Below are 21,752 nucleotides of genomic sequence, written 5' to 3'. Positions count from 1 at the left end.
TATTTAAAACATAAAGAGATTTACTAACATCGCCAAATAACCACGAGATCAATTAAAAGTAAGAATGAGATGGTGGGCGGATGGCAGATGAGAGGAAGCGTTCAGAAGTTTTAATCTTTATATTTTTACATTGGTTTTGTTGAAATGGCAGGGATGCCATTTGTTTCAGTTCTTCTCGTCGTTTGCAGTGGCACGTTGTTAAGGTGATTTATGATTCACGGGCCTCTTTTCAGTTTTTCTTTAGTCACCTGAAAGCGTTCCACCATCAATCCACGACAGTTCCTTAAACGGGACGTCCAAACGCCGATTTCTTTGGCACTTCTCAGTGTACTGGGCTTTGGGGGGTTGAAGGTCCATGGAGTAAATTGTTTTTTACTCTTTTACTGTACCTAAACCAAACTTCCAAACTGAATGGAAGTACTTTCAATTTTTTCTGGAAAGAGTTTTAAAGATCTTTTTTGAAAATGTGAACTACTTTGTGCCCCAATGTGCACAGCACACACCGTCCATAGTTCATTTATAGTCCACGTCTATGTGGCTTTTTTTGCTTCTCCTTTCAGCTTCTTCTTCACCGGGTAGTTAATGATGATCTCATCATCTTCATCACTGTCATTGTTTTCAATCACCATGGATTTTCTGCGTTCCAGTACAGATGGCGTGCATAAAGGAGTTGTGTCCTAGAAAAGGTAGAAAAACATTACAAACAGATTTAACATTCTGCATCTGTAAATTACTACTTCACAACCGTTAACAGCAGCTCCATAACTAAAAACGGACGACTGTGCATTAACCTCCTTAGCGTAACGTTTACAAAAGCCAAACACTAGCTAAGTTATTACAAGTAACGGAAAAAATGTAAAATACCAAAACATCAACATAAATACAATTGGAAAAAGCAGTCACAGGGCCACTGCTGCACATCCTTCATGTGACACATTTTGAATCGCAGCCCAGCATCACAATCCGGACAGCAGAAGAGCGTTTCTTTGCCCGAATCGCATGTCCATTGTGTTATCATGGGCTACCACAGCACTAGGCCTAGTGACTTCCACATTTGCCCTGACCGTTGCTGCATTATGACATTTCTTAGGGGGGCTCACGTCATTCTTGTCCCATTTAAGTGCTGTTTTCAGCCTTCTGACCAATTCTCTGTTCAGTTATTCTTCTTGCTTGGCTGGAGAAACTGGGGGATAACTGGTGCCCTCCCATCCCCAATCACCGATTCCACAGCTGCACCCTGGCATTTTAAATGCCTCTGAAATCTTTTTTTTTTTGTGTCTGTTCCTCAGTTTTCACGGACCTCATTCAGTCAGGTAGACTCAGAGTTCATCCATCTTTGTGAGGTTAAAGTGGCGAAGTGCGCACAGGTGAGTTCAGGTGGACTATTCAAATTCTAATGGTGACAGGTTGACGCTGGGATTTCTGATCATAGCAAACTACCATGCTTAAGAAATTTTGAAAATTAAAACATTCTGATCTGTCTGTGGGCGGCACAGTGGGTAGCGCTGCTGCCTCGCAGTTAGGAGACCCGTCTGGGTTCGCTTCCCGGGTCCTCCCTGCGTGGAGTTTGCATGTTCTCCCCGTGTCTGCGTGGGTTTCCTCCCACAGTCCAAAGACATGCAGGTTAGATGCATTGGCGATCCTAAATTGTCCCTAGTGTGTGCTTGATGTGTGTGTGTGTGTGTGTGTGTGCCCTGCAGTGGGCTGGCGCCCTGCCCAGGGTTTCATTTCCTGCCTTGTTGGCTGGGATTGGCTCCAGCAGAACCCTGTAGTTAGGCTATAGCGGGTTGGATAATGGATGGATAATGGATGACCTGTCTGTGCTTTTTAACGTGTTCATGTATTCCTCCCACTGTCTCTGGCTATTCAAGCCAGTGTACCTGTTGAACCAGAATGCCCGGGTAACACACAGGACAATTAAGGATCAACAGGCGGTGCCTGGAGTGTTTGAACAGGGGGGTTTAAAGCAAATTCAACGTGAAGGTTAAGGTGAAATCGCAGTTAACTTTCTTACTCTCTTTTTTTTTCTCTCTTTTCTTCATCATGTAAAGCACTTTGAGCTACATTACTTGTATGAAAATGTGCTAGAGAAATAAATGTTGTTGTTGTTCGTTAATTACTGGTTAAAATGAGTTTTTATTTAAACAATGAGTACGGTTTTAGTATTTAAATAATGCATTGTGTCAATCCTGCCAGTAGCGTGAAGAATATGCAGTGACAGAAGGTCTTTTTTTTAGAAATAAATAAAAAAATTTTAAACAAATACTTAAATGTAGCATCATAAACAACAAAAGGCTACAAGTAGTTAACTGCTTCTTAAAGTCAATCATAACAAAAGTGCAATCAGACATTTTAAAAGTCAAAAGTGTGAAGTCGGTGAGGTCAACAATGAAAAAGCAGAGGACATCAACAGAACAAAGCAACTGTGTTTTTAAGTGTTCTCTCAAACTGCTCATATGTGACAATTTGACTAATTTCTTTGAAGCAACGCTGGTAAATAAATTAAGTTTTCAAACTCTCCTTTAGTATTTGGTTTGAAGTTGAAATGAGTTCTAACTGCAGAAGACTATTCATGTTCAATGTCTCTATTATTTATTATTCCTATGCAAGGTCATTGAGGGAACAGCACCTTAAACCCGAACCAATGTACTGTGATTGATTAAAGGCAGAAACTGTCCAATCAGCACTCAGAAGAACATTAGCCAATGAAAGTGAATTTCAGAACTTTGACCTATCCAGACTGCACCAGTGATGCCTGCGAGTTTTTTAGCATTCAAATGACTTTTAAGCTCCATTTGGCCGCATGTCAGTCACAAAGCATACAGGACGTCACACCTGAAGCTCTGTGGGTCTGATGTGGGTCACCAGTACACAGACTGGAACTGCTGGTATGGTGTAGCACAAAGCAATATTCGAGTCTCAGCAGCCTATTTTTCCAGGGTGTCACATGGCAAACAGCCAATCAGCTGTCATCATGCCACTCACTCCTCCTGCTGTGCACCAGCTTGGTAGAGCCACACAGCTGTGCTCACAAAAGTCCACAGGGGAACAGTTGGTCAGTTTTGGTGCCTAGTTGTGATCAATCGCTATTTTTTGGGGGACAGACGACACTTTTTACAGGTTGGTGTTACAGCACTTGATACTTCACAGGTGAAAGGTCATAAGTTGGGACTGAGGAATACAGTTGTTATTCACACCCACTCATCACCAGTTGGTCTTTTCAGCACAACTCTATTCTTTAAATGTCGATTTAAAAATGAAACTGATGTAATCACTGCTGCTTGATTGTGTTTTATCAATGCAGGTTTTGCTCTTCTTAATTGTTAAAAATATGCCATCCAAAAAAAAAGTAAGAGGCCAGCATGTCAAATTTAACACAAGTGCACTGAGCAGGTTAACCATCTGCTGGCGCAGGCTGACCTGCAGATCAACTCTTTTTCTCATATCATGCACTTAAGCACATGTGCCATTTTAGTTTCAAAATGAAAATCTCTGGATTTTCCACCAAAGACCTCTACTGTCATTCATTTTACCATTTAGGCCAGCAGCAAGGTGGCCATTGTTTGCACTAAAACCCGATCTCATTCCACTACTGCACTGCATGACTTTCCCATTCTCAAGTTGTTGCGGTTGTAACGGAGAAGTCGAGCGTCAAAAACCGTCTGATGCACAAATTTTCTTTTACCAAGCTGCAGGCCTTAACTGCTTCAAGTGCGTATCCCGTGGGACATACGAAATTCACTTGCATACCTCACTATTTACAGATGTATTTTGTTCAGTCTCCGGTTTCTTTTTTTCTGGTATTTGTTCAGCCTTAAAAAGAAAATAAAAGACTAATTAAACTACCACACAACATGAAAACACCGAGTGCATTTACATGCTCAAACAAAGCCAGGATGAGGCAAGTACTTTGGTTAAAGTTTGTTAAATAAATAAAAATCTCTGGTTTCCATACACAAGTAACCTTTTGGAGTTCTCCTTTAACAAAATGCTCCAACATCATTAAACTGCACAAAAAAACCCATAAATGTCATCATTGGCCATCGTGAATCTGAATGAGAATTTTCTTGTGATTTAATAAGAAGTTGAGTCCTTCATGTGCTGTGAAGTAAATAACATCCACCCCATTTTTTACATCCCCAGCCCTTAAACACCAGCTGCTGCGTCACTTGATCACTCTTTCAGAACTAAACTGACTATTTATAGGTTTCTGGTACTGGACTGCACGCAGTGCCCTCTTTTCTGCTATGCTATGCAGCTAAGCCAGTCAAGGAGTGGCATACTGGCACGTGTGCTTCTTACCTTACACCCAATGGTCTCCCACAGTGACTGAGGATTTCTAAACCTCATAACACATTCTGTATGTCTGGTGTCTAAAGCCAGTGTCACATTACTAGTTTTCAGCTGTAGCCTAACTGAAAGGCGTTTTCACACTCGTAGTCCATTTCCTTTGCTCTGAATCAGAAGACACTAAAGTTACTTTGTTTCAGTCTCCAAGTACTTTGGCTGCATTTCACACAGCAAACTTTCAAATAAACCAGAAGTAATAATAAAAACACACCACAAGCATTCTGTGGGCTTCTTTCATTGGGCAGAGGTGACCTTTATTCTGGGAAGGGTCAACAAGAGCTACACCTGGGCACCACCACCACCTTTGCTGTGTTGCTTGTTTACCAAATCTGGCTTTATGAGCAGAATGCCCACATCTGATAACTGGCAGACAGATGAAAATTATATGTTACTTTGAACGCTACTGAAAGGAGACATTTTATCTAAGCGACTGTACAGAAGATGGCAAGCCGTGCTAAATGCATAGAGTGATGTACTTCACTTTTGATTTAGACTGTGAGCACATCAGGTGAATTAAACTTCACTGTATGATGCTGCGTATTTACTTTCCAGATTATTTGGAATCACACGTCTACTGGCTTAGCGTTAGTAATGTTCACTTTGGAATGTTTGACGTATGCTACATAATGTTAACGTACCTCCAGTGTCCGCACCAAGCCCACAGTATGAGGACACCCACCCAACATGCATCACTGCAACATGTCAAAAAATAAATAAATAAAAAATAAGGCCTGGATGCTTCCCGAAGAATGTGGTGTCAGGAAGTCTCCAGGATATCAAAGCCCATTTATATTCCCCTACATGTGTACTGTCCCAAGTATAGAAGGGGAGTGGGAGTTTAGTGGAAAGGTAACATTAACTTCCAGTACCGAAAGTCTTGAGATGCTGGTTCCATACCATTTAAAAAATGTTTCAGTACCATGCAAGCCTAGTTTTGATGCTACTTAAAACCTTCATGTTGTCAAGGTCTCAATGTGGTGACAGCACATTAAATCAATCACATGCATGTTGTGTAACCTTCAAAACACCAAGAAATAAAATGTAATCAGACTTACAAATCCTGGAAAATCATAATCTATCCCCTTCCCGGCCAGTCTCTTCCTCTTCTGATGTTCCTTCTGGAGAAGCTTTTTTGTCATTTTTGAATTCTGCTCAGCCGTGCGTACTTTGTTATAGCGTGAAACAGCAGGAAGTGATGGCTTCTTAAATATTGTATTGCATCCTTTAAAAAGGGTCGGGTGGACTTTCTCGGGTGGAATGACATTGCCTGGAGAGGAAGAAATCCTAAAGGTGAATCATTTTTGATCACTCCACACAAATGACTGTTTTGGGGTCCAAGTACAGCCAACAATGCTATGTAACTCCCTATTAGTTTTTGAATATCCCATAAATGACATGAACAAGGGGGAAAATCGCAATGCCAAGGCAGCCGTGGTCATTTCAAACACAGGGCTCTCCATAAGCACTGGGTATGTGATGTCAAAACTGTTAATTATGCCACATATTCAGGTCATTCACATTTAAGATAAAGAAGCTGGAAGCCAGTAATAAAACATCACTTTCATTCTGGCTATGCATTTAGACATTTGTTTAAACATCGTAAGGTAATGCCTCTTTTGTACTCTTATAACCTCAATTTCAAATTGCACCCACTTACTTCTGAGCCTTGTATATCAATAATAGCTACAGGTGACAGAACAGATAAAGGTAACATCTGACTAGTGTGGTGGGTCGGGTCGGGTCGGGACACCTCCATGTTGGAAGGACCGGGTAAGGAAGCGTATCCAGAGCACTAGATGGCAGCGCCCACCCCCCCCCACAGGCTGCAGCAGTGCCTCCGACTCCCGGAGGGCTCCATGGGAGCTGGAGTTTGATTCAACCCTTTTGGGATCTATGGGCGCCAGCAGGGGGAGCTGCAGCTGCTGACGAGCCCTTATAGGCAGCTCTTCCACCACACCCAGAACTGCTTCCAGAGGTGGAACAACAAGCACTTCGGGGTGCTTTATAAAAGGAGCCAGCAGCTACTACTCCGGGAGCCAGAGTCGGGTGGGAGAAGATGAAGCTTGCCAGGAGTAGTGGAGGAAAGATAAAGAAGAAGAGTTTTGTGCTGTGTTCGTGGGAAACGGGGGTTTAGTATGGGACTGGTCATTTCCACAAGGAAAAAGAAACAAAAATCCGGTGTGCTTGTACCTCTGCGTCTGTCTGTGTTGGATTCGGGTGGCAGGAGCGCCCTCTGCAGGCCACATTACATACAGTGCCTTCAGAAAGTATTCTGCCCCCTTCACTTTTTCAGTTTTTAATGTTGCATCCTTATCCTAAAATCATTTAATTTTTCACACATCAATCAACATTCAAAACCCCAGCATGACAAACTGAAAACAAGATTTTAGGATTTTTTTTGCAATTTATTTAAAAATAAACTGAAATATCACAGACACAAGTACTAAGACCCAGTGCTTTGGCTCAGGAGTTTCCACACCTTGTTTAGTGGTCTGGACTGGTTTGGAAAAGGCACACACCTGTCTATAGGAGGCGCCACAGCCACGAGGTCACTTAGAGACAGGACTGATCTGGAGAAGGTTCAAAGATGGGCAACTCAATTTAGTGATTTGTGCAAAAGGACCCATTTCAAGAAGGATGGTTATATGGACTTACAATTTTGATTAGGACAGATGTATCTGTTGCATATGAGCAATGTCTGCTCTACCACTCGCTTGGGAAAACTGCTTAGAAAGCAGACAATGGAAAACTTACACTTCAAAAGTCGTTCACCAATAAGGTAATTGTTCATTGTGTTTGCCACAATCTTTGCCACTTCATCACATTCAAACTCCAGAAAAGCATAGCCTTTGCTGCGTCCAGTCTAAAATAAAGAAGAAGAAAAAAAAATGTAGAGGTTTTATTTTTTAAAAGATATGAATAATTTACTGTGATTCCCGATATAATGGGGGTCTCTATAAAAGATACTGATCAATACCAGAGTGAAGATGGCTTTCTATCCTTACATTAAATTAATACTACAGTGTTGCACCGTATTAGCCATCATAATGAGAAGTCAAGCAAAATGACACCTATCACTAACTAAAAAGATTACAATATGCAAGCTTTCATGGCAACTCGGACCCCTTCTTCAGGTCGAGACTGAAGAATGTCAGGTCAGGTCAGGTGTGTACTGGAAGTGGCACAAAGGCACATCCCTGCATGCTGCTGGCACACAGCTAGATTTTGGGCACGCTGTGCAGGGATACAGACACAGTGCTTTGTACCCAAAGTCAGCAAGGAGAAAATTACATCAGACACAGAGGCAAACCCCCCTTAATATATGTCAATGCACTTAATAATGAAATGGACAAATGACACTCTGGTCAGAGCCACAAGCCACCATCAAGCGAGACACAACATATATAGAAGTAGCGTTCACATGCATAAAGCTCTTTTTAAACACCAGTGTCACCAGTTAATACCAGGAAATTCAAATGCTGGATGTTAACCTCCCGGTTACCTGATCTCAGTTCTATGGCCGTCACGCATACGTCACGGATATCTTAATTCTGGCCTTCACAATAGTAAAACTTAATACTAGATAATAATAATGTAATAGAAAACCCCCATTCACCATACCTTTTTACTTCTTGACAAACGAAGCCGTACAACTTTTCCAAACTGGCTGAAATATTCCCGGATTTCTTTCTCATAAAAGCCTTGTGGTATGTGTCTCAAGCAAATCACTCCAGGTGTCAGTTTTTCGTGCTACAATACAGAGAATGATATTCGGTTAGCTGTCACATGGACGTCATGGTTAAGATGTTCACCAGAGTCTCCGCTGCTTTCCATTCATGGCTTCTATTCCTAAGATGTACGCTTTGCCCGGCTTATCCATCTGCAAGCCTCTGCAGTCGCTTTACCTTGAGGACCCCCATCAGCTGGATATCTGGAGGATGACAGCAGCCTGCCTTTTTCAGTTTCACTGGAATGTCACCTGAAGGTCCTAAACTATCTCAATAACATCGAGGAGTGCGTCCCCAAGAGGCTGACCTGTACAAGTATATCAGTGGCTCGCTAGGGGAGATGAAGGAATGCAGTTGTGGCCAGAAATGTAGAGACTGACCCAAGAGTTGGTTTTCACAAAGGTTGCTGCTTCAGTGTTTTTAGATCTTTGTGTCAGATGTTTCTATGGGATACTGAAGTAGAATTACAAGCATTTCAGAAGTTTCAAAGGTTTTTATTGACAATGACATTATGTTTATGCAAAGAGCCAAGATTTGCAGTGTTGGCCCTTCTTTCTTTTTCAATTCGCCCTGGCATGCTGCCTGTCAATCAAGTTTTGGGCCCAATCCTGATTGATGCCAGCCCGTTCTTGCAGAATCAGAATTTGTGGGTTTTTGTTTGTCCACCCGCCTCTTGAGGATTGACCACAAGTTCTCAATGGGATTAAAGGTCTGTGGAGTTTCCTGACCATGGACCCCAAATTTTGATGTTTTGTTCCCCGATCCACTTAGTTCTCACTTTTGCCTTATGGCCCGGTGCTCCATCATGTTGGTCACCAAAGTGTTCTCGGATGGTAGGGAGAAGTTGCTCTCATAGGATGTTTTGGTGCCATTCTTTATTCATGGCTGTGTTCTTAGGCCAAATTGTGAGTGAGAAGCAACCCCAAGTGACATGAATGGTCTCAAGATGCTTTACTGTTGGCGTGACACAGGACTGATGGTAGCACTGCTCACCTTTTCTTTTTTCCGGATGCTCCAAGCAATCAAAAACGGGATTCATCAGAGAAAATGATGTCCCCCCCCAAAACAGTCCAATCCCAGAATATCAGTCTGTCCCTTTTCTTGGCTTCTTTGCTGCCCTTCCTGACACCCACCAGGCCATCCTCCAAAGGTCTTCACATCAATCCCACCTGCCTGCTGCCATTCCTGAGCAAGCTCTGACCTGGTGGTGCCCGCAGCTGAATCAACTTTAGGAGACGGTCCTGGCACTTGCTGGACTTTCTTGGGTGCCATGAAGCCCTCTTCACAACAGCAGGGGAAATGTATTTTTGGGATTAAGTTCATTTTCATTGCAAAGAGGAGCAGTGCAATTAATTACAATTCATCAGATCACTCGTCAGAACATTCTGGAGTAGATGCAAATTGCCATCATAAATACTGAGGTAGCAAACTTTGTGGAAATTAATATTTGAGTCATTCTCAAAACTTTTGGTCACATCTGTACATCAAGGCACAAAGTCTGGAGATGAAAAGGTACAGATTACAGGATTTTGGCGAGTCAGGAACCATCAACAACTACAGCCACTTCAGAGGTGGACTCTTCACTGGCCATATCAGCCGATCATCAATATGAACTGTTCATAACTGATGACTAAGTGAGGAGACAACTGAGAAGGCTACACAGTGGAAAAGCTGTGGGAGCAGATGGAGTCAGTCCTAAAGTTCTTAAGGCCTGGGCTGATCAGGAACTGGTTTTTGACTTTCACCACACCAAAGGGCCTCCATGCTTGGTCACTGCTCATGGAGTGGATGTGGTGCAGTGCTACAAGTACTTTAGGGAGGTGTTGGGACTGAAGAAGAAAGAGCAGTGCAGACTGTTCTCTTTGAGGTGGCTGCACGCCTTTGGGTTCGGTCATACAGTCCCATATGCATCAGTTTCACCTTCCATGTCAATGTCTGAAAATCAATTCCCACTATCAGTGGTTAACTTTATAGCCTCGTGTTTACACACCATTGTGTGTTGGTCAAAGGCTCTGCCCTACTCATAAATATTCATGAGTTACCTTAGAGTGGTAAAACACAGAAATTCAGGATTTTTTTTTTTTTTTTGTGGCATGATGCTATCTAAATTTAAAAATAGACATTGGGAAACGTTTGTATTTTTCCAACAGCCTTAATTAAATCCTTAACTCTATTTTGTTATTTTTCTATGAAAATTGCCATTTTCCTGTGTAGGTTGCTCTCTTAATTGTAGCTGAATAATGACAGTTAACAATGAGCAGCGCAGACACCTGGACAAATGACACTAAAGTGGGCACTTCAGTGTCAGAGCAACTAAAGTGCTCGAGAGTAAATAATGGATTAAATAATTACAACATCCTATAAAAGCAGAATGAAAATCACGAGGATGATGAAAATATTAAAACCCAGTTTAAAAAAAAAAAAAAAAACAGACTAGAGTATTCCCATGTAACATAACAATAAAAAGACAAAAAAACACACTTTTCTAACTTCTCTATGGACCCGCGAAACAAATAAACTGTGAAATAACAGCTAGGAGTCTAATTAAAAAATAAAAATAGTTGGTTGGAACAAAACCCTGAAGTGACGTTGGGTCTCCAGGACTGAGCAGAAAATGACACGCAGCAATCCAAGCAGCAGCCACCCACCTACCTTTATAGTGCCTCACCGCCAATGCTCTTTTTGTCTTTAGAGAAGTCAGACGTTTCTCTCTTATTAGTTTTCAGTTCCTTTAGTCATTCTGGTGTGTGGTGGGGGTATGTTTGGTTGTTTAATAATATTTATTAATAAAGAGACTACACTTCCCTTTGGGGACAAATAAAGGACAAACTGTATCTATGTGAATTTCCCTTTGGGATTAATAAAGTATCTCTCAGCAGCACGGACCACAAGATATAAAGTGAACCTTAAAAGATGGAGTCAACAGTTTTAAATTCTTGAGGGTTACCATCACCAATGATCTTGGGTGGACCAAAAAGGTCCGCCAGTGACTTTACTTTCTCAAACATCCGAGGGACTTTTACGAGTGCCCTGTTGACGGGCCACGTTCTGTGCGGATATGGCAGCAGTTCAGCAAGACATTGCGGCGGGGGGGGGGGGGGATTTGGTGAAAATGGTGCAGATCATCACTGGTACACACAGATGCCATGTCAGCAGGGCATATTTCACAAGACCTGTCTGGGAAAGCCAAAACAAATCTTAAAGGACATTCCCCATCCAAGTCAGACGGGGCTATAGAACTGTTAACGCCAGAACTGTGGGATTTAAGAAGAGTGTCTACCCGCAGTTAATAAGGCCGCTCAACTGCCATATGTGAATTAAGTGGCACGTCTTCTGCGATTCTTGTGCATATGATGTTATGCTTCGAGCTATTAGTATTAGATTTAGGTCTGATGTTTTATGTCGATTATTGTGCCTGCAAGGAACATAACACAAGTCAAGAATTTCACTGCATTGTATGTGTGGCAATAAAACAACAGATCTAGGACCCCAACCACCACCCCCTTATTCTGCTGCCACATAATACAACCTGCATGTTTTTGTGATGGAGGAAACTGAAATACCTGGTGAAAACGCAAACAGACAAAAGAGAATGGGCAAAGCCCATGTACAGGGCCTGGCAGTGCCAAGCGATTACCCATACCACTGGACCAGAGACCCAACAATGTTAAATACTGTGCCACTCTTTATAAGCCTCGTTAAAAAATATTAAAATACAAAAGTACAAAACGGGGCAATTCTGTGCCCCTGCATCCATTTGAAAAGTATGTTGTGCCAAGAAACTGCACTGGTAACTGGTACCAAACATGGCTTAGGTGTGCATTTAAAGTAAGAGAAAACAATTCGCAACTACACCTGCAACATGTTCAATGGCCAAATAATGGATGCGATGGGGTGTGTGGGTGTATGCCAAGCAACATACTGTCGTCCTGACCCCCGCGGACTCGTGCCCTGCGCCCGATGCTGCCCTTACTGGTGAAGCCAGGATATGACACTTCCTCGGCGATTCTACACACTTGCTTTTTCCAAGTTTCATTAAACTTATTTTTCCATTATCACGTGTCTATTGTGGACGCTAACTATATTTAAAACCCTATGCCTGCCCAAGTAACCCTCAAGCGAAGCTAAACAAGTCCCAAGCCTAACTGTAACCCTTTTTGTCTATTTGTTGTTTTGTTTTTTTTCTCCCTTATCAGTGGAAGACCGTACTTCAACCATCTAAGGCCAGTTTGTTCTGCAGTCACAAATGCCACCCACCCATGCCAATCCAGGCCAGGCGCATATTTCCTGGCGGCGGACACTCAACGCGCCGCTTTACAATCCTCGGCCCGATCGCGTGCTCCACCGTCTCCAGTCACGTTACCTTTTTAGACTGACTCTTAATATCCCGAACTTTCTGCTGAAATTCAAACTCCTCTTCTGGGTTCAACGAGAGCAGGTTTTTAGGCGCAGACACAGGACCTTCTTCTTTAACTGCCATCGCGGCGACACAACAACTCCGACTACACAGTCACGTTGCCTTCTCTCGTGGGCTGTCAAGAACTCGCGATTACCGCCGAGGCAAGAGAGGAGCTGAGCGGAGGTCCGTTTATTGTGTAGCGCCATCTGGCGTGCGGAGGTCTGACAGGATGATACGGCGGAAGAAAAGAAGTGCGGGCCCGCAGATCTCTTAAAAAGAGACTAAAACAGCCCTGGCTACAGCTGGATACTTCTCACATGTGCAAATGCCTGCCTCTTTAAGGGGGTTACGTCCACGCTAGGATGTTTTCATTTAAAAACGGACTTGGTAAACGAAACCGATCTAAATCCACATTGGATGTTTCGCATCGTTTAGTAAATGATCCCTGCTGTCCATGCTAAAACGCCCAAAAACACCCGTGAGAGGGACCTTCGCCCATACTGGGAGCATAACTCCTTGCTGGGACGATGGAGTACCGTGAAAATTAATGTCACGTGTGCTTTGTGCGATTTTAAAAACGAACCCTTTAATAAGCCGCAGGGAACTGTCACCATGTCACGTTAATGAGTCGATCACAATTGAAAGTGACAGCCTCCAGAACTGGCCACAGTTGTCTTATCATTAAATAAAAACAAATCACATGTTAAAGCGACACTCTAAGTGTTTAGCTCTGTCCTCATTCATGAAATGATTATTAGCAGTACGCCACAATCCAAGCGCCTCTTGTACCAAAGAACATTTGTAAAACAAATTCAGTAAATGAATAATACATAAATAAAATGTGTGCGTCAATACTTTCACCTTACTACGTTGTGTTTTCATTTCTCCCTGTCCTGTCATATTGTGAGCCTGGCTGAATTCTACGCCCGTCCTCCACTTCATTAAGCGCCTCGTTTTTCATTTTGCTGCAGAATGCCACGCGCTCTTCCTTACTGAGCAGGTTAAGCGTGAATAGTAAACGATGCGGAGGGGCTATCAACCGAGTTATTTATAGTCTCGTTTTCAATGGGCCGCAATGGTAACTCCTCCAGACACGAGATTTATAGCAAAACTTTAGCGACGGGTAAGTAATTTGCCTTTCATGCAAGTATGCGCATTCACACTTCACAAAAACGCAATTTAAGGGTACGTAGCTGGACAAGCGCCAGTGCCACCAGCAGCTCTGTATAAGCCGTAATTGTTGGAAAATGTTCGTCTTCCGTTAAGTGTGACCAGAGTATGATCCGTTAGAATAAGCAGGATCCAATCAATGAAGGGCTTCGAAATACGCACGAACCAATCAGAGAGCGATTAAGAGGATCTAAACGCGTTTACGTCCGTCTACGCGATTAGAGTGTCATTAATATAACTTTGGGTGGATTCGAGCGTGAAAATAAGCGCACGCCCAAAAAAATCACATTTGTAAAACCTGGTGTAGGCACATTTCAACACAACTTCCTCAGTATAAACCGCAATAACCTTATAAATGTAAGCGCGACAAACGCTGCCCTGAAACATCTGTGCATGGAGCATGCTAATCAACCTCGTACATATGCAATCACGATGCTGCAGAACCTCATTGGCTGGAAGAACAGCCTACCTCCTGACACGTCGAGACCCCGCCCCTACGTTCAAGAGCACTGCTGGAATAGCCCTGGAATGTGACGTTGGCTTAACCTGCAGGCAGAGAAAACCCACGCAGACACGAGGAGAACATGCAAACTCAAAGCACGGAGGACCCTGAACTTATTTCTTCATGTATTTCATTTTTCTGCATTTACTGATTTCAATGGCACAGCAAGCAACATGAAAGAAGTCCAGAAATGAACTCTGTCACTGTCACTTGTCCAAGTTGAGAGGGTGGGCTCAATCGAGTGCTGTGTTTTGATTGGTGACTTGTCCTCTGACACACTTTGACTAAAAACCTGACAGATGTAAAGCTGAATATACCCTAACTCATTTAACAACTGAAAGCCTCTCAAGATGTAGCTATACAGCCCACTCATTAGTGGGTTTGAAAAAAAAATTAAAAATTAATCGCATTTTAAGTTTGACTTTATTTAAAGGGGAAAAGACATATTATATGAGAAAAGTGAAATTAAATACTAAATATCTGAAAGAATAGCAACTGCCCTACACTCTTCCAAATGCCTGTTCTTAAATGGCACTTTACTGGGATGTGTGGCTCCCCACTAAGCCATTGTTTGACTAAGAACCATTCATTCTGCGAAGGGTCCTTTGGTTCTTGGAGCTTTGAAAAAGTATGTAATGTGTGCACAAAAGAGAAACCTTTAATGTCTACCTGCATACTAACAGGTGGAGAACACCTGAACTCAGCCTGGGTGACAGTATGCAGCAGGGGGCTTATTAAAATTAGGAGGCCATTGGGATTTTACAAAATTCTTATCTTTTCAAGGCTATTTATGGATCCTGATTTGGACCGAAAGAAAGGTTCTTTCTGAAACCTTCCTATGGAAGGTTCTTTAGGAACCCAACAATGGTTCCCCTATGGCTTTGCTGTGAAGGACCCCTGATTTTTAAGAATGTACTTCAAGGTATTTATAAGAAATGTGAAGATTTACTTCATGGCATAGAAGAGTTGTGTCACATATTTGAAATATTCAAATGTGGGCTTCAACGGCAATATGAAAAGTCTAAATATTCTCGATTGTCACAGAAATCTGTCATTTATCACCATCATAGAGGGCTCATAAAGGACAAAAGCTCAAAGAAACTTCATATTTGTAATCATTGACTTTGAAAACCATCTAAAAAGACACCCTACAAGTTGATGTTTGACGTTTGTCATTTTTAACTTTTTGAGCGTAACACTTAGGGGGATTGGACCACCGGTAAAGATTCAAATATCAAAAATATGTTCATATTCATGATCAGTAACTTCAAAGAAGCATAACAAAATACTCCACATGCCTATAGCAGTGGTCCCCATTTTTTTTTTTTTTACTTTTTTCCAAAAAGAGTAACTTTGACCCCTTGTGTCCCACTAAAGGGTGAACCTCTGGGGTCCATTGATGTGGCAGCACAACTTCAAGTCCATCCATCCATCCATTATCCAACCCGCTATATCCTAACTACAGGGTCACGGGGGTCTGCTGGAGCCAATCCCAGCCAACACAGGGCGCAAGGCAGGAAACAAACCCCGGGTGGTGCACCAGCCCAACAACTTCAAGTCCTTCTGTTCATTTTTCCTGAAGACATCTATTCTGCGGATGTCATTTCATGCACAAAACATGTTCCAAAAAATGATGGTTTAGAAGGACAAAAAACAGTGAGTTCATGTGCCCCTTGGTGGCCATAGCATGTCCTGGGGGTCGTTTCTGAAGTGCACCCACTTGAGTTTCATAAACTGTGCCCCGCCACGTTCAGAGCGCGTGCCCGTTAGGCTCCACAATCAGTCGCCTAATAGATTGACGGGCTCTGCTGCAGGGTCCAAACTGAAAAGGGACAAGTCCTCATGTTACTACAGACTGTTTGAGGTGACAGGAGCACCTGGAGGACTCGGCTATGCAAGGCATCTCCAAGAGCGGTGAAAGAGAAACGGGCGAAGGGGTCTGACACGGAGCACTGCGAACGCGTCTCCTGGCTGCTAAATCCCATCGGCTAAGAAGGCACGGCTGTCGGTGAGCCTCGATCTTAGGTTGGTTCATTTCTCAGTCAGGTGATAATGTGGCATATGGGTTGCCACCGACCCCGGGATGGCGTGTATGAGCAGAGAAAGGAGGAAAGCAGCTGGGAGCGGGAGGCGCCCACTTCCTTGTCGAACATCTGGGCTGCGTGGCAGAAGCGGCGCCCCTGAAGCTGAACGGTCCTTTAAAAGGCCACTCATCAGCAGTCGGTGTAAAGAGGCTGATTCCTTTCTTCCGTCTCATGCACCCCCTGGGTCGTTATAATTTCATTTTTGGGAAAACGACAAAACTGCAAGAACAAAACCAACAAATTACAAAGATATAAAAGTAACAGGAAACGCAGAATCCTTAATTATGGATTCGATATTAAGTCATTCATGATAAGTAAGATATCATGAGGTTCGCTCTCAGATCATCTGCTGGACTAAGCAGCTGCTGTAAGGGACGCATATACCCTGCCAGGTCTGACTTCACCACTGGGCAAAGTGAGATGAACGTCAGGCTAACGTTACCTTGGTGGCAAACTGCGAGGACCCGGAGATAAAAAAGAAGAAAATCAGCCAACGCAAACACCCAGTGTGGCACCTCGCGACACACCTGAACTGTGCTTTGGCGCTCCCGCGTTGCTAAGGAGGAGCTGCGCTTGCTTTACTGCACCTCTCTCTCTCGCGCGAGCGCGCGCTCACTTGAGCTTTCTCTCTGTGTCTCTCTCCCTCTCACTTGCGCGCGCGCGCCCTCTCTCTCTCTCGCTCTCTCTCTCTCTCTATGTCCGCCGTCCCCCGCACCGTTTCTCCACTTTATGGGTTTCTGACAGCGGCACTTGTTCTCCACATTTTCCCGTCTTTCCTTCCTGGTTGATCATAATGGCAGTTAAACTCATCTACTTCACTATCAACGGGAGGCCCGAACAAGCCGAGTTTCGAGAGGACTGTCCCGCTCAGGATGTCAAGGGTAGGTGTGTGTGTGTTTGTTCCTCGCCGTCGCACCTCTCCAGGTCAGACGCACGTCACTTCATTTTGCCCCTTGAAACCTTTTTTAGTGATGGAATAAGTGAAGGTGCACAATTCCAACAAGTCCGTTAAAAATAAATGTGTGCGGCGCTAACCTGTTGATTCCGGTGACGCGGTAGGCTGTTTTGTCCCGTCCGAGTGCCCGATGCCGCAATGGCACCTGGACTAGTGTGTCTTTGGGGTGACGGGATTTATTTAGTGATATTAAAACTGTAAAGAGAGGAGAGGAATGAAGGTCAGTAGGACCACCAAGACAGAATGCATGGCTGTGAATGAGAGGGAGGTCAGTGGAATGGTGAGGATGAGGGAGTAGAGTTGGTGAAGGTGGAGGAGTTTAAATACTTGGGATCAACAGTACAGAGTAATGGGGAGTGTGAAAGAGAGGTGAAGAAGAGAGTGCAGGCAGGGTGGGGTGGGTGGAGAAGAGTGTCAGGAGTGATTTGTGACAGACGGGTATCAGCAGGAGTGAAAGGGAAGGTCTACAGGACGGTAGTGAGACCAGCTATGGTATATGGGCTGGAGATGGTGGCACAGGAGACAGAGCTGGAGGTGGCAGAGTTAAAGATGCTAAGATTTGCATTGGATGTGACGAGAATGGACAGGATTAGAAATGAGGACATTAGAGGGTCAGCTCAGGTTGGGAGATAAAGTCAGAGAGGTGAGATTGTGTTGGTTTGGACAAGTGCAGAGAAGAGATGGGGGTATATTGGGAGAAGGGTACTAAGGACAGAGCTACCAGGGAAGAGGAAGGCCTAAGAGAAGGTTTATGGATGTGGTGAGAGAGGACATGCAGGTGATGGGTGTGACAGAACAAGATGACGAGGACAGGAAGATATGGAAGAAGATGATCCGCTGTGGCAACACCTAATAGAAGCAGCCGAAAGAAGAAGAAGAAGAAGAAGATTAAAACTGTAAAGTAAATCTTCCAACATGAAACGCATACTACTACTACTACTACTACTACTAATAATAATAATAATAATAATAGTACATTATTTATATAGCATCTTTCCCATTCATATAAATTTAATTCTGAGATATATCCAAGTTGACTGACTTTTTACTGATAAAAGAACATTTCATATAGCGCCTCGCACGTTGAGCTGCCTGTTAGATCACTTTACGAAAATGTCATAACGCGTACAGTGCGACTGAAGCCATATACACTCTGAGAGACAGGACGGGACTGACAAAGGACCACAGCTTAGCCATATTCAAATGGAAATGCAAGATGGACAATTTAATGACACATATGACCAGAGCCGTGCCTTCCAATTTGGGGCTTTCCAGGCTGATAGGAGGAATTAAGAGGGGCAGCGCTTGTGCTCTCAGTTCAGCCCCATTGCGCTACACTCTTAACAATCAATCTGCTAAAGCGGTTCTTCAGAGCGAGGCGGTAGGGGAAACCATCTTTGACTTCCAAAAGCAGCATCCATATGAAGTGTCCAGAAAGAACCTTCTGTTTATTTGGACCCATACATGACCATGAATAGACGGTAAGAGATTTGTGAAGTCCCAAAGGGTTCCTGATTGCATTCTGTCGTGTCTCGGTTCATGTCTGACATCTCTTTTGTTCATTTTCTCTCTTTTTGGCTTTGTCCGTGTACACACGCTGCCTGGGTTATGTTCCGTGTGTTTTGTGGGTGGTTCCCCAAGAGGCGGGGCCACCTGCCAATCACCCCCAGGATGTTCTCTCCACCCTGTCATGATTAGGGCTGCTGTGTGAGGGCTTGTAGGCTTTTCTTACTGTTGTCAGGGTCATGTTCTGCGTTTCTAGGGGTGTGGTCTCTGGGGTCATGACCCTGAATTAATCAGCAGACGAAATGAAAGGTCAGCATTTACATTGAGCTTTTTCCAATCTGCAGATAAAACCTTCTGACCCTTTCCTGAATTCTCTTTATGATTATTTTTGTTTCTTACCTAAATGTTGACTGTGATATTTGTCTCTCATATAGGTTTTGGTCACCTCGTTTTATTGTATTTTTGTTTTTCGACTTTGTTTTAAATAATTGTATTGAATTACTTGTTGGGAACTTCTTTATGGCTTTTGTGCTCTTTGGCGGCGCTTGTTCTTATTATTAGCTGGGGACTGACAGTGACATCCCCCTCTAATGGGCAGTTTTGGAAGTGCTCTTGGAACTTATTGAGACTTGTGTGCTTTGGGACTCCTCGTCTATGACACGTACAATAACTCAGGCTATCTTCAGGCTTTCCTGATCTGTTTTAAATTAGGGTCAGGCTCAGGTGGCCTACTACACATGACAGATTTCTGTTTTTGTCCTCAGATTAGTCAACAAAGGACCTATTTTATACACAAAAGTCCCTTCCTAGAATGAAATGGCTCTTTATCAAGAAATGGTGCTCTAAAGTAAAGTGCCATTTTAGACCCAGGATTTGAAGGTGTGGGCACACACAGAAGCTCTGTGGGAATTTTCAATGCTGATGCCATCCATCTTTCCTTGAGGATGTCCAAAATTCAGATGGGAACACTTGGAACTTCCATCATCAGAGCCCTGACGTCAATTGTGAAATCTAAACAAAAGAGTCAGTGGAAATGTTGGGGCTCCAGCCAGAAATGTCCCACTTCATGCACCATATTGAACAATTAAAAAAAAAGCAATCAATGTTAATACTGAAAAAAAAACTCCATTGAGGGAACTTAGGGGTCTTGCGCCCTCTGGTGGGTTAATACAGGAGTTCTGCTCGCGACAGGCTCAGGCTGTGAAGCACAAGATAGGGCGGGGACTGACGTAGGCAGGGTCAGATGTCAGACTCCTCCTGCATTTAGTAATCCTCCACTTATTGTGGAACATGGGATGGGGCAGAGTGTATGAGGTGGGCGGGGACTTGTGTGGACTGACCACACCCACATTCAGTATTCCCCCCCACGATGTCTGATGTCGGAATATAATGAAGGTATGACATTAAAATATGCATTTCCTAGTGAAACACGTGAGTCTTCAGTCGGAAACATTTCTTCGTCTTTGTCATTGTCGCATTCTGTATCCACACTTGACGCTCAGCAGATGTCGCTGCTTTTCTTTTTCTTCCTGCCATGTTACTTTGTTGACCGCTCACTTTGCCATAATAAACCTAGAAGCGCAGCTCAGTTTGCTGAGGTTATCGTTACATCCTACTACTGTTTGGATTTCCAGAATGTGCCAGGACAGAAGCTTTCAATTAAGACCAAGATGAAGGTTCTGGCCCCAGTAGTTTGCGAGTGATCACGTGACAGACAGACCTTAGCTTTTCCTATACGTATACAGTCAATTCTCTTTATGCACGGGGGTTACTTTCCTGATAAGCAGTGGAAACTGAAGCATGGATCCAGGGTTCTGGCAGGAGGACTGGTGAGGGGAGACAGGGTCAGCTGGACTGGCCAGCCCCTCACGGCTCAGTAATGATCTTCCTGCAAGTTCGCCTACCTAACCCTGGGTTCGACTTTTACTTCCTCTGTAGTCGAGACTGATCATCTTCTAGGCGTCCCACCAGAGGGACCATGGTGGTGCTGACCTCGCAAAACCGCCCAATCGGTAGAAGTGACGGCCGCAGTGTACAAAGGGCAGGGTGCAGGACTCAAACTTAACTGGGAATCCCTCATTTATAGGGACCAAGTGCCATTCCCCATCACAATTGGGGTGCAGCATCTTCCCCACACCTCTCGGCACAGCCCCGGACATCAAAGACCTCTCATTGTTGAATTTCGTGTTTTGCTGCTGCGCCCAAAGCCTTTTGGAGTTTTGTTGCTGCTGCACATGGCTGCAAATCAGCGTGGGGTGACTGCAGGTGACGCCCAATGGGTGGCACTTTTAGAGAGGTGGATAAGCAAATCCACGAGTACGGAATGTGCAGGTCCCGAGGATTTACTGGGTGCCGACTGAGCCGATTCACCAGTACTTACAGCATATCTTGATTTATTCCATTGTTTGGGTTAGCATTAGTGGCTTTGATGTGACTCCCGGTTTGAACCCTTGCTTGTTCATTGTCTGCGTCGTTTCTCCCAGTCCTTCTCATAAATTCTACTGAGTGGTCTTCTGGCCAGCACACCATCTTAAGGACACAACTGACCGTTCGAGAGAAATAACACAAAAATCAATTAGTCAACCAAAATGAACAAAAAATACTTTAGCACAAGAGGGCAAGGCCCGCCACATAACATCAACTTGGCAAGCGCACCAGGGGCTTCATGAGGACCCTCCACGTTAACTGCTTGCCTCTTGACCGTCTCCTTTTCAGAAGGCTGTCCAGGTGCTTTTGGCAGTTGAGCCTCGACATGAAAGGCGGAAGACGCGAATCGACATCTGGTGCCCACAGAGTGCGTACTTGAGGCCGGCGAAGGCAGCGGGTCCTGGAAAGACCACCTCATTGTGCACTCTGGAGTTTTTAAAAAGCTTTAAAGGCGCCATGTAAGGGGTTAGTCAGGAAAGTAAGAACGTGGGCGTTCAGTGCGCTGCGTGGAGGTGGGCAGCTGTGTGGGCTCAAATGAAAGGCTATGGTGAGGGGACCCTTCTGGGAATTGGGAGCTGTTATAAGTGGTGGCCAGCAGGGGTCGCTGCTCTGTTTTAATGTAAATAAAGCA

The 21,752-nt window shown here is 43.9% G+C and overlaps 2 protein-coding genes across 2 annotated transcripts in view; one reads left to right on the top strand and one right to left on the bottom strand.

Annotated features, from left to right (window-relative positions):
* nifk (nucleolar protein interacting with the FHA domain of MKI67) lies at window positions 1-12,622 on the bottom strand. The gene is made up of 6 exons (XM_039755241.1): window positions 12,442-12,622; window positions 7,972-8,100; window positions 7,105-7,213; window positions 5,406-5,617; window positions 3,751-3,813; window positions 1-677 (listed from the first exon to the last, which is right to left on the bottom strand). Exons 1-6 carry the CDS (start codon window positions 12,556-12,558, stop codon window positions 531-533), a joined length of 777 nt encoding a protein of 258 aa, XP_039611175.1. The 5' UTR covers window positions 12,559-12,622; the 3' UTR covers window positions 1-530.
* Window positions 12,623-16,938: 4,316 nt separating this feature from the next.
* Window positions 16,939-21,752, top strand: part of LOC120530497 (high affinity cGMP-specific 3',5'-cyclic phosphodiesterase 9A) — a 76,357-nt gene continuing 71,543 nt past the window's right edge. Inside the window, exon 1 of the mRNA XM_039754926.1 lies at window positions 16,939-17,114. Within this exon, the coding sequence (XP_039610860.1) occupies window positions 17,027-17,114 (88 nt within the window). The 5' untranslated portion in view covers window positions 16,939-17,026. The remainder of the gene's footprint in view (window positions 17,115-21,752) is intronic.

The sequence above is a fragment of the Polypterus senegalus genome, chromosome 6 (assembly GCF_016835505.1).
Source record: "Polypterus senegalus isolate Bchr_013 chromosome 6, ASM1683550v1, whole genome shotgun sequence".
Taxonomy (NCBI): Eukaryota; Metazoa; Chordata; class Cladistia; order Polypteriformes; family Polypteridae; genus Polypterus; species Polypterus senegalus.
The sequence above is the reverse complement of the archived record's forward strand: the minus strand, read 5'-3'. Positions and strand labels throughout refer to the sequence as shown.